Source organism: Chroicocephalus ridibundus, chromosome Z (genome assembly GCF_963924245.1).
Source record: "Chroicocephalus ridibundus chromosome Z, bChrRid1.1, whole genome shotgun sequence".
Lineage (NCBI taxonomy): Eukaryota > Metazoa > Chordata > Aves > Charadriiformes > Laridae > Chroicocephalus > Chroicocephalus ridibundus.
Window position 1 is genome coordinate 73165037 of NC_086316.1, and position 13727 is coordinate 73178763.

Genomic DNA, 13727 nt, shown 5'->3' on the forward strand with positions numbered 1-13727 from the left:
CAATGCAGGCTCTTCTGGAAGCCTGCTTTGCATTGCATCTCTGCTGTAAGGTTTAAGAATGCTACTGAACCTATGCCTGAATGTATTTTTGGCCAGTTTGTCCCTGTTCTCATATGCTAATGCACTTTTATCTAGAATAGCTCTCATGTATATATTCTTGCATTTTATTTTACAATCCTGTATGCTATTGAGGTCCGATTAACAGGCTTACAGTTGTACTTGTTTCTTTCCACTCTCCATGAATACTTTGGCTTTTGGGTACTTCCGCTAATGCCACCTGTAGCTGACCACCCTTGGGCTCTGATGCAACATTTCCTGTATGTTTTACCCATATTTTTTCCTGTTCCAGGAACCTTAGCAAGTGGGACTAAGCAAACGTTGTGTTCCCTTTGTGTTTATAAACTCATAGCCGATAAATTCTATTCATCAGTACTTTTCAGTTTCATGTACTCTTGCTGATCTTTCCAGATAACTGCTGGAAGAAATTACTTAACCTGCAGTGCAGGGCTCCAGACCTGTGTGGCCCTTTATGTAGGCTTTTACAACTTCAACACCAAGAAATAAGTGTGCTCCACTTTGAAGATCCTGAGCTCTGTAGGAACATTGTTTTTATTTTCTAGCTGTCTAGAAAGTCAGTCTGCAGCCTGACAATTTCTGGAAGAATATCACTAAGTTTAAATGTTCTCTGTTGCAGTATACTCCTTACACTGTACTGGCACACTTCTTAATGTTCTTTGTGATTTTTTAGTTTTTTTATGTTAGTATGGGTAAGTTTTTCAGGAGTATATGCTATTACCCCGTGACACTTAGTTTAGGTTTTTCAATTTTGTGAGGTTTTCTTCAGTTTCACAGGCCAAACATAGCCACTTATTCCATGGAAGGAAGTGACTTTTCGTAAAAAGGTTAGTGGTGAAATGAAGTAGAAGAATTACTTTGGATGATAACTTTTTCCTGTAAAACATCAGAGCTCTGTTGTTTTACTTCATTTAAGTCCTGATTTAAAAAAGAAAACCTGAAGAAACTACCTTATGCAAAATTACTTGCATAAATTTTAGTGGGTGTTTGGTATAACTCTATTTTTCTTGAGGCAGACTTGATACTCGGATCAAATTGCTACTCCATACAGCTTGAAATACCAAATAAACTCAACATGCGATGGCCATAGTAGTCATGACCATTTTTTCATGGTCATTTTTTCACTTTTTAGCCGAGAGTGTCAATACTTGGTATAAAGATGTCTGCTCTGTAAGACTGTCAGACTTCTTCGATGTTGAAAGTGGAGAGTGGCCTGTCAAACCCTTTTCTTTTGGAAGGACAACCGTGACAATTGTAAATCAGAGCATCCTCTGAAGGAAGAAGAATTTGCAAGTTCTCTTCATGCAGAAGTGAAAAAGCCTATGGGCCTTTTGGACAGGTCGATTGGGAAGACCCAAGCCTGGCCTAGGTTTGTGGTCCTGTCTGGTCAGTGGGCTCGGGAGCCAGGCTGTCCTGCAGTCTAGGGTTGTCTCTACAGCACAAGTTTCTCTTTGGGGAGGTGGTCATGCACACAGCAACTGGAGTGTCTGATCTTTTCCTTAAGCTCTTCTAAAGTAAAAAGGAGGTGGTATCGGTTTGTCTTTATCCTCAGTGCAGACCTCTTTTAAGAGGTAGTGTTTGACATAGTTCTAGTATGGTATTCAGGTCCTGGATATAAGGCAGGATCAGAGGCAGTGGGCACAAACTGAAACACAGGGAGGTCTGTCTGAACATTTTCACTTTTTCACTGTGAGGGTGACTGAGCACAGGGACAGGTTGCCCAGAGAGGTGTCGGAGGCTCCACCTGTGAAGATCTTCTAAAGCTGTCTGGACATGGTCCTGGGCAAGCAGCTCCAGATGGTCCTGCTTGAGCAGGGTGGTTGCACCGGATGACCTCCAGAGGACCTCCTTTCCCACCTCAACTACTCTCTTATTCTGTGGCCTCTGACCACGAGGGCTGTAGGCACTTCTCTGATTCTTTGGAGTAGTTATATGGAAAGCAGCTGATGATTAGCATTCCTGTTTGATATTCTTGACTATAATTAGGGAGGCTGACCCTCTGTGAGTTCTTAGATGAAGGAACTTGTGAGTTATTTATCTCTGATCTAGAGGGATGAGGCTAGAGGTGGGCAGACTGTTTTAATTTAATCTCTGGAGCCTTTTCCAAATTAGGACGTTTAATTAACTCCGTAGATGTAGCTTAGCCATTTAAACTCAAGGCCCTAACTTTTCATTTATCTTGTTGCCTAGTGATACCTGCTTACTTGTTCTACAGCTAAATTCAAAGAGGAGACATCTACGCATTAGGTACCTGTTCTGTAGTGCTGCTCTTGGCAAGAGTAGAAGTATCCACAGAAATTATTCAGCCAGTCATCAGGATATTGGTGACTTATTTGCTGAACATCCTCTTCTGCTTTCGGAATCATAGAATGGTTCGGGATAGAAGGGACCTTAAAGATGATCTAGTTCTAACCCCCCCTGCCATGGGCAGGGACACCCCCCACTAGACCAGGCTGCTCAAAGCCCCATCTGGCCTGGCCTTGAACACCTCCAGGGATGATGGGGCATCCACAGCTTCTCTGGGCAGCCTGTGCCAGTGCCTCACCCCCTCACAAAAAAAATTTTTTTCCTGATATCCAATCTGAATCTTCCCTCTTTCGGTTTAAAGCCATTACCCCTCGTCCTATTGCCACACTCCCTCATAAGGAGTCCCTCCCCATCTCTCCTGTAGGCCCCCTTTAGGCTGCTATAAGGTCTCCTTGGAGCCTCCTATTCTCCAGGATGAACAACCCCAACTCCCTCAGCCTGTCTTCACAGGTGAGGTGCTCCGGCCCTTTGATCATCTTTGTGGCCCTCCTCTGGACCTGTTCCAACAGGTCCATGCCCTTTTTGTGCTGAGGACTCCAGAGCTGGACGCAGTACTCCAGGTGGAATCTCACCAGAGTGGAGTAGAGGGGCAGAATCACCTCCCTCGACCTGCTGGCCATGGTTCTTTTGATGCAGCCCGGGATGCGGTTGATGAAGCTTTTGAGTTCTGAAGCTGTTGGTGAAATAATTTAACACACCTAAGGCAAATGTAAGTTGCAGAACAGACAGTGGTCCACAGCATTGACGCTACCTGTACTCTTCTTGCTAGTAATGCCAGTGAAATGTTAGCTATAGGCTTACCACTGATGGTGGCTCAAAAGCCTGCAGATGATCATACAGAGATTTATTACACTGTCATTGTTCTGAGATAAAGGCTGTCTTCGACCAAGTTGAAAGATTGCATGCTGATAAACTAGCCAAATAAATGAGGTACATAAAATTGCAGGATGGAGTTAGCAGTTTCTGTTGTGTGTGTAATAGCCTATGGAAATAGCAGCCTGAAAAACGTGTGCTGCAGCAGCAGTTTGCTTGTCAGGTACTCATGTTTCATTCACAGCAGATATTTCTAGAGGAAGCATGAATGAGAACCCTGATTTTAGTAACACAGTTGGGTTTTTTTGTCGTTATTTGCTGTGGATTTCTTGTTCTTCCTGGTGGTAAAGCAAGGTCAATTTGTGCTTCAAACGTGCAATTGAAAAATCTGTTTTCTAGCAAATTAGACCTTTGGTGCTCAGCAGCAGATGTTGTCTGTGGGAGGCAAATGCCGCCGCCTTTCCTCCTACAGTTTCTCCTTTCTGCTCCAAATGGATCATGAGAGGCTGACAGCAGACCCAGCAATGGGCAGTGCTGTAACCGGCCATAGCTTTGTGTACTCTGTCCTTCCCCATTCAAGTTCCCAGGGCAACACCATGGGCTCTGGAGGAGCAAGAGGTGTATGGGAGTGCACAAGTATTGTAGCTGGGGAGTAGAAACAACGTGTTTAAGTGTGTGAGGCAATTAATGCAACATAATACCTCGTATCCCAGTAAACCCAGTACTAACAACCTTTGTAAATAACACCTGAAAGCTGGATGTTTTCTGATCACCAGCATGCTTATCTGTGTGTGTGACTAAGCGCAGCTGGCAGCTACTCCTGCTGCCTGCCTGTAGTGCTGTTGGTGGCATCCAGGCGAAGTCTAGGAGCCCCTCTGTTGGAGGTGGTTTCCTGGTCCCAGCTCTAAGACCACCTGAAGATTTAATTCCTGCAAGTTAATTGCAGATTGTAAACACACTGAGCAGGACACTGATGCAGTTCCAGAGCGACCAATTCCATTATTTTCTGTAATTTCTTCAGCACCAAGTCTGTTTTTGTGCTTGGCTCATGTTTGGATTTCTTGACATCAGCGTGTGTCAGATGAAGGACGATTGCATTTGTTGGGTATTGGATTGCAGTTAACTGTAATTGTTGTATCCTGCCAGTCCTCTCCCCTTTGCTCTCGAGTTCTGTCGTGTGGGAGTCTCTATGGAAATGGGATTAGATGTGGCTGTCTGGCAGCACTGTCTCTTGGAAGGGCGTGCAACTTTGAGTAAAGCACTTGAATAAATCGCTGGAAGTTCCTGTTCAAAGCTTCTGGAACAGATTAATTCCTCTACACAAACTCCAGAAGAAGTTCTGTCTCTGTCCTGGTAAATTGGTTTTAACTGATCCAGGAAAAGGAAGCAATGACAGTACAATTGTAGAATAATTCAGGCTAGAAGGAGCCTCAGGAGGTCATCTAGTCTAGCCTGCTGCTCAAAGCAGGATCACTTTCATTATGAATGTATTTATAAACCCCTTTTGCGTAACATCCTTCTCACCCTCTTTCTTCTACTTGCTTAATCTCCATGCAAACATGTATTGGGCAGTACCAGCCCCAGGTGAGGACACTAAGGGAAGTAAAGAATGAATGCATAGAGATGGTGACTGAATTAGTTGCACAGAAACCTGTTGCAAAAAAAAAAAATCTAATCTTCAGCCAGCAGTCTCACCTGCCTGCTCGTAAGAGTCTATCTGTATGAACTGCAAAATATTTTCCATGGTCTAAAGAGTATGTCAAGATTAAGTATTTAAATTCTCCAGTTTCCAAGAAGAATGATGCTAGAATGCAACTGCTAAATACTGTTTGTCCTGTTATCAATGCGTATTTGTTTGAAAAATCTGGTCTGTAATCCAGGGGACAGTATCAAAGGTAGTTGGTAGATTGTCCTTAAGCTTTTTTTGATGCGGGGGAAAGGTCACCTTTGTCAGCACTTGGCAGTCTTCCATTTTAGCTCAAATACAATTTGAAGGTTAGTGCTGTAGGCATTTCAAAGATTCCTGTTTTCTTAGTTATCATTCCTGTTGCTTTTTCTGTGATCCTCTTTGTCTGTAGCACAATGTTTATAACTCTTAAAATAATTAGCTAACTGTTTGGGGTGCTTTTAGCACATGACAGGAGTATAGTTAGCATAACTATTTTATGTAGTTTTACCTAGAGTTTAAATTACTTATCAGATTCAGGGAAAGCAAAGTGTCTGAAGTGGCATAGAAGTCAGCGTAGTGTACGTGTTTGCATATTTGTGTAGAGCCCTTAAAAGGTCTGTGATTCTTGGCTGCTGTGGCCATGTAAGTCATTTAATGAACTAGTCAAAGTAATCTGACTGCTGTGTATCTAGAGATGTAATTAATTGAATGCTTATAAAAGTGCATGCTTCTACTGAGATAAAAGACATACTTTTTTTTATAGCTTCTATTTATATTACTCAGAGCACTTGCTGTAGTGATTATCTTGCACAAAATCAATTTGTGTCTTACAGCTTGCCTTGAAGGGATCTAACTATGCTGGTCTGCTGGAGCGGCATCGCATTCATACAAAAAACGTGGAGCATGTTGTAGACAGTTTACGGTAAGAATGTGTGCCTGTTTAGAACTTCAGACACAGTGCAAATATCCATGGAGTGTGTGAAAGAACGAAAGGAAGTTTTGTGTTACAAGCTGTAATAAAATAGGAATATTGAAAACAGGATGGTGCAGATTAACAGTTATTCCTGAAACAACCGTAATGTGGAGTAGCTCAGTTCAGTTTAACTAACACACTGTGTTATTGCCTTGAAAACAAATGAAAAAGATATAAAAGATTTGTGTGAGTGTCAAACTCTTATAAGCCAAATACCACTGTAATTAGTTCTTAATTACATGTCAGTTTTTCAGAAGGATGTGACAAGGAACAATATAGGACACATTCAGGCTTTTTCTGCACTTTATAGGAACGAGAGGATAGAAGTTCGTCTTGTTAAACGTCGAGAATATAATGAAGAGACAGTTCGGTGGGCAGATGCTATTATATCAGCAGGAGGTACGACTTAATGGAAGGGAAGTATTTGTTTCAGTATGTTTTCATAGATACATTTTTCAAAAATCTTATGCAGTGTGTGAAGCATCTGGATGTATGCACATTTTGGAAACTGAACAATTAGATAATTGTCAGAAAATATGACAAAATGCAATGCTTGTGACCATCCTCTCTACCTCTGGTATCTAAAATTGTAGCACTAGGAAGTGAATCCTGATGCATGACCACTTTGGAGATATTTGTCTTGTGTAAAACAGTATAAACTGTGGAATTTGCTATAGTTTTCAACTAAAGAGGATAAAATGCTTGCTGTCATGTGATTATACATAGCCCTAAACCCTACACTGGTTTTTGGTATGTGATGTGGAGACTAACATACTACTTTTTCCTCCCCATGCTCAAACTGTCTTTCTTGCTCTGACACTTAAGTCCAGTGACTGGAGTATCTAGTTGGATGGTACAGGTAAAAGTATGCAACTTCTGAGCAGCTTGTGCCACTGATTAGAGTTTTTAAAATGAAGCAACAGAGCAACTTAACCTGATTGTTTCTTTTTAACATTGGATTGCAGCAGTTCATTCCCTGTTATTTTGTGATTTGCTGCAAATACTGCAGTGTGTTGCTGGGCTCTGACATAGTTAGCAGTTAGACTTGACCACTGCTCTGCCTTTCTCTGCTCCCCGCTGGTCCACTTTGCCCTTAACCACTGTTGCAGAATGGGCAGAAAGAGATGCGTGTACGTTCCTGAAGCATCCTAATATACTCCTGTAGATTCCAAGGAACTCCTCTAAGCTAGAGATTAAAGTGCCAGTTTGGCTGTGGCAACACTTGTCATGGTTATGAGGCAAGCGTCTGGGAAGTGATATATCATCCAAGGTTTTCAGAGCTTATATCTTGGTGTGAAGACTGATCCAGGTTGTTGTTTTCCTTCTATTTAACAGACAGGAAAGAACATCACTATCTGAAGAAGCCAGTGATACTTAAAGATTTCTACTTCAATAGTTTTATCTAAGACTTCTTTTCCAAGCATGCCTATTTAAGGCCAAGTATGACCTTTAAATTGTGTCTTCTAGGAGTTCGAACTAAAGTCATTGTTTTCATGTGATTCACAGTAAAATTTGGTATTGTTTCCTGTCTCCTATGGTTTTCATTAGTAATACTTTCTAAATTTATTTTCTTAAAGAATTTCTCTTACCAGCTCATAAACGTACAGAAATTTCCTTAAATTTCTTTTAAAACTTGTTTCTGCCAAATTCAGTTGCCTCAACATATATAGTTGTCAGGTAAGTCGTACTTTTTCCAATCACATTTGACATCTTTAATTCAATTGTCACTACTCTGCTTTGAAAGGTGTCAGTAGCTTTTTGGTCCCATTTTATTTTTGTGCAGCTTACCTAATTGGTTGTTGATAAAAAAAGTAAGTAGAGGTAATGTTGCAGTACATGTGAGATTATTTTATTTGGGATACTACAATATGAAGTGAAACTAACTTTTTTTTTTAACTTTTTCTGTAGGTGATGGCACAATGTTGTTGGCAGCCAGTAAGGTCTTTGATAAGTTTAAACCAGTTATTGGAGTAAATACTGATCCTGAAAGGTAAAAACACATTTGGGAAAGCAATGCGTTATTTAGTATCAGGCACAATATGCATCTGTTTTCGTGATGCATGAGGCATGCCTGTAGCATTTGGCAGTGTAAATGTCTGTTCTAGTGGATTGTAGATACCAAGTGAACCTGTTGTTTTACTAGAAAAATTTCCACAATGAGTTATGCTGTCTCATCTGAGAGGACAATAAGTAGTATTGGGTAAGCATGGCTGTGTTAAACTGCCACAGCTGTTTTCACACACCAGTGTAACATCACTTGCAGCTAGTTAACTTGTGTTACTAACCAGAAGTTTGAGGCTAGAGATGGCAGTATAGAACAGAGACAGGAAAAGGGACGTAACAAAAGCAACTAAGTGTGGTGCCTGAACACACAGGAACTTGGTTTCTGTATGAAGAAGGTGAGTCCTATTGGAAATCCGATAGGGACTCAGATCAAGATGTTTGTTCTGGTTTCTTCATGTAAACCATGTCATATCTCAGAGGACGCAGTCTCCTCAGCCAATTAATGGCATTTAGTTGTCCTATTATAGACTCCAAACAAGTTGCATCCACCTAGCCGTAAGATTGATTTGGGCAGGTGGGTGCAGTGTATTAGTGCTGCCTGGTTGGTATAACCTTCAAATGAATGGCCAGTAAAACTCAGAATTCCCCAAGGCCCTTGTCTGCTGAGATTTCCAGATTTAGGTTTCTGCTTTTGATATTACCAGTTATTTTAATCTTAGTAGATAAGAAAGCGGCAGCCAGAAAGCCTTAATTCCTTCCATACCTTACTCCTCTTCCAAAACTTTTCAAATGCTGTGAATAGATGTTCTAGAGTATCAAGCCTGAATAGCAGGGTTCAAATAACAAGTGCCTTCAAGTTATCAAATATCACTCATGAAAGGGGAACAGCGTTTAGTCTTCTGGCTTTGACATGAGATTCTTTTGATCTTTGGCATGTTGCTTACCTGTGTCATATCGCTAACTTGTGTGTTAATGGAGGAAATTTTTTTTTCTAACTTGCAAGGTTTCTTAAGCTTGAATTGCTTGCCTGGAACTGTGGTGACAGGAATTAAATTAGTACCTACATATTCCTGCAGGATTACTAGCTGATGAGATGGTTTTTAGGGGGAATGTGACAGCAATATCCTATGTCTCATACACGCACACCCCAGCAACTGAAAGAGGTGTGTTGTTGCTGATGTGCTATTTTGTAAGAATAGTATATGTTCATAAAGGTCAAAGTGTAGCTTTGCTTTGTGTAGCAGAAAGAGATGTTCGTTTTGTTTTGCTTTTTAAAGGTACTAAATCTTAAAAGTTATACTGTCATTTTCATTGTCCTTTTTTGGTGCCAGATCAGAGGGTCACTTGTGCTTGCCTGTGAGATATACACACTCGTTTCCTGAAGCACTGCAGAAGCTTTATCGTGGTGAGTTCAGGTAGGATTCACTGATCTTTGGTTTTCCAAAACATATTATGATTGGAAAATACTTAATGATGTGCAATTCCTGAGAAGCAGCTGATGCTTAGTAAAATCTTAATGCCTCAAATCATGAATTCTGTGTAGATATTTACCATGTTGAAAAATGGGTTTGTGGTCAAGAGTGAGACTGGAATACAAAGGATAAATTTGACTGCACGTTCCAAGAAAAAGAATTCTGTTATGACCTTCAGTAATTTATCTTCTTTTCTCACTTAGCAAGTTCATAAATGAGGATCTGCATTGTTGTAAAGGGTATATTAGTTTACATATTCTAACATGCAAAAGCATATTTAGTACAATGACGGGCCATACTAATAGAAGTTATTGAAACATACATAGTTATGGTCAATGAGTTGCATGTGAGGGTTTGGTGACTAAAGTAGAGTGGCTTAAATTTTGTTAAGAGATTAGGGTAAGGCAAAGCTTTTCTTTATGCTGAAGATAGCTTGATGTTTTCAATACTAGATATTCTTAAAATAGAGGAATCTCACTTGAATTAAGGAGGAAGCAAGCTGAATTTTAAAGGACAGACTAGGGAGTTTTTAAATAGCTATTTAAAAAGAGACATTGTTCAATGATGTATTAACATTCCAGAATGTTGATGACAAACCATCAAACACAAATATGTCGTTCATGTGCAAATATATCACAATTGGCTTTTGTTTATACTGCTAGCATATTTATTTTGTAGTGTGAAGTGTAAGTGTATTTGTGCCATAGAAAAGTTGTGAAATGAAGTGAATATGGTCATTAGGATTGATTATAAATAACTGAAGAGGTTTCAGTAGGTATGGGTAAATGAAAAGTCACGTATTTCAACTCACACATTCCAAAACTTATAAAACAGTAGCTTTTAAGTCTCCATCATGCTAAGTTGCTTAAGTAAAGCTAGTAGTGCGAATGCAGGTAGCCTCCCTTGATAATCTAGGCACTTCTAATATTGTTTTGATGGCTATGTTATATTTTTGTTGCTGACATTCCTGTTGTTGCTCATTATGGAGCTGAAGCTTCACCAGAGTGAAACAGGAAGGATCTGCCTAGTTATTTTTCCAGAATAATAGGAACTTATATTCCTGAGCAAGGATCTGAGCAGGTGTTTCACTTGGCAGTTCTTAAATATATTTGGCCCTAAGAAAGCTTGAAAGTAGGTGGGTAACTGGATCAGCCCAAGTGGAAGAGTTTCTGGTGGCTCAGAATTGCATAAGGACAGTGAGGTGCCGGAGACTGGAAGAGGGGTTGTCTTTTCTCCTTATCCTTGAAGTGTCAGCTGCTTTAGTGCAGCAGTCTGTGTAAGCACTAGCCTTGTAGGCAGTCCCATGAAACAACCAACATTATTGATTATAAAGGACAAACTACATCGGACTACCTGTGTTTCTTTTTTTGATGGTCAACGATGTAACAGGATCTCAGAATAGGGGTACACTCCCATTTTCTGATTTTGTAGGGGTTTTGACATGTTCTGGTATGAGTAATATAAGGAGACTAACATAACGATACTCATTTCATGTTGTCTGCCTGACTACCTGAAACCATACTTGCAATTTAAGAGCAGATAGGTAATTATACTGAGAATGTGTTGAATGAGGGTCTACGAGGATGATAACAAGGAAAAACTAATAATGGTAGTCATATAAGTGTAAGTCTTCCTTGCTGTAATTTCAGGAAAAATGTAAGCTGGTTACTGCCACCCCGATATTGACAGTATGAATGGGGAAAAGATGTGCCATAACACTCCCTTGTGATTTGCTTTGCTTTCTTAATCAAAAATACTATTACTGTTTCGTTTTATGTAATCTCTAAACTGTAAGAGGAAAAAGGAATTGATACCTCCTCTCGGAAAAAATAAAAAATGTAAATATTGTAACAGTTTAAGGAAGAAGGCCTTTTATAGCCTTTTCTTTCTTCATTTGAATTCCACATAAGCATTCTAAAGTTCCTAGGTGAGGAGAGTATCTTAAAATGAGGATGCTTGTGGCACTTACATATAAAGGGGTTGACAGCTGCTTTTCTGAACATCTACACATACAAACAAAAGGTGGTAAAAATACAGCATGTATTGCTGTGTAAATTCCTGAGAGCTTGTTGTTCTTTGAATCGTTGCATCAGTGATGAACTCCTAACTTAGGATTGTATGCCTAAAAAGATGTGTTGTTATCTATAAAGTTTGTAGACTACTTTTGGCCAGTGTTCTCTTATTTTATCTGTGAAAAAAAACATTAAGTAGCAAATTGGTATATGTAAAGTATTTACATTTTGGTATGATTTACTTTCTAAATTTAGAAATTATAGTGGAAGCTATAAAACTTGAAATGTGACTTTGAATATATTTAACTTTTAATCTTGAGATGCTCTGCTTTGAGAGTGAAGACTCTCTGATCCTATCTAATTCGGTAATGAATATTTCAGCTACTGATACCAACTTCTTTCTCCTCTCTAAGGTGGCAGTGGCGGCAAAGAATCCGACTGTATCTTGAAGGAACTGGTATTAACCCAGCCCCTGTAGATTTACATGAACAGCAGCTAAGCCAAGAGCAACATAGCAGGGCTCACATAAATGAAAGATTCCAGGATCAAAGTAAGTTAAAATCTGATGAATATAATCACTTTGCTACGATAACTTGGAATAGGAGATAAGGATTTGTAAGAGCTGAAGCATGTGAAGTTTGGTTGCTGTATTTGAGAGGCAGGGAGAGACAGCTCTCATTAGCTGAAGACACAGATTAAGGTTTTTTAGAAGGCAGTATTTTTTGTTTCTATGTGTTTATTCTGGACTGTACACTTAGAACCAGTTCTCAGTATTAACAGTAAATTTACAGATGTTTTTAAATAGTATTATCTGCTGGCAAAATACCTGAGCTTTTTTAAAATGCTGTGTCCTAGAGTTACTGTAGATGCTTGGGGTTACCACATGAACATTTTCCCATGTGTTTAGCTGCTCCATACTGCATGCACGTGTGTGTACTAAATTAGGAGTAGGTTACTTCACAATTCAGAAAGGTGGTCACAGACTTCTGGCAAGCAAATGAGAAGTTAGAAGTGAGAGTGTCTCCCTGGGTAATTCTTTGGTCATCAGACACCTTTGACTGTTTTCTTTATGATGTATTGAAGTTGTGTGATTCTGTCCTTAACCTGTGTCTAGCACTGCATTTCCTCACTGAGAAGTCCTTAGGCAACATGAACAATTTGTTAATCCCTCTTAATTACCCTGTGGATAAAGTCTAATTCTTTGAAATTAATCAGAAATGTCTCTTAAGTTACTTTCAGTAAATGTAACTAGTCTGGAAGAGTGACTGACCAAAGAGAAGACTTCAATCTGTCTGTTTGCTCATGAGTTTTCAGGGAAAGCAATGTCTGAACATAAGTGTCATTGCTGGTCGACCTTGGTTGAAATATTTGTAGTCTCCAGTAAAGGACAGTGACTGGCTAAAGACTAAATCAGTGAAAAATTGAGTCTTGAAGAAAATGGAGCACTAGGTCTAGAATGCAAGCCCAGGCAGCAGTGTGCCCTCCAATGAGTTGTGAATTGGTTTTGAAAACTTGAGTTCTAGAGTTCATGATGTCAAAACTGTTACATTCAATATCTGCAGGATCTGACATTTCTGGTCCACGTCTTTTACCAGTGAGAGCACTCAATGAAGTCTTCATTGGGGAATCTCTTTCATCCAGGTATGTTTAATTGTTTGTTGTTGCACAGCATGGCACAATTGACTTAATTTCATTTTATGACATTGCAATGAACAATCAGTAATGGGATGTATTTGCTGTCAAATTTCAGTTCTAGTCCATGAATGTATAACAGTGATTGTATTGTTGTTGATTACAAAGTGTGTTTTCAGAGATGTAAGTGCAGTGATGTTAAATTCTGTTTTTCCACCTTCCTGTCTGACACTGTTCTTTCATTTTTCATTACTCCTGGTTGTTTTCTTTCCTCTTCATTGTTTTACTCCTTTCCTGATTAGTTCTTACGTAACCAAATGGCTTCAGTTACTAGCTTTACAGTAGATCGAAGATTTAAATATCTGTCCTTAAACTGTCTCTTCTCTGCATCTCTTCTTAAATATCTTTTCATAAGCTTTTAGCATGACCAAGCAGAAATCACATTTAGCATGAGCAATTACTCCTTTCACTGCCTCTCCGTCATTAGAGGCAAAGGTATCAGCCTGCCTTTGGCAGAAGCTTTGTTATTATGGGAAAACACTTATTTCCTTGTTTTAAGAAATGAGTTTGTATCAAATCCTAGCCGAACTTTGGAAAGCTGAACTTTAATTTGTATTTTATATCTCTTTTCCCTTTATTCTGTATCTTTAGAAAAAAACAACCACCACAAAACAACCAAAGCAAAACACCGTAACATCTTCTGGTGTTTGTACAGTGCTTGGGACACTGTGATTGCTGCTGGAAACAGTATAAATGTTCCGTGAGTGCTT

At 39.5% G+C, this 13727-nt stretch overlaps 1 protein-coding gene across 2 annotated transcripts in view; it reads left to right on the top strand.

Moving 5' to 3' along the window:
- NADK2 (NAD kinase 2, mitochondrial) overlaps nt 1–13727 on the top strand; it is a 31177-nt gene that overhangs the window by 9267 nt on the left and 8183 nt on the right. For both annotated transcript variants that reach the window (XM_063320224.1, XM_063320225.1), the window contains exons 2-7: nt 5698–5786; nt 6148–6236; nt 7746–7827; nt 9173–9256; nt 11739–11875; nt 12888–12966. In XM_063320224.1, the coding sequence (XP_063176294.1) occupies nt 5698–5786; nt 6148–6236; nt 7746–7827; nt 9173–9256; nt 11739–11875; nt 12888–12966 (560 nt within the window). The remainder of the gene's footprint in view (nt 1–5697; nt 5787–6147; nt 6237–7745; nt 7828–9172; nt 9257–11738; nt 11876–12887; nt 12967–13727) is intronic.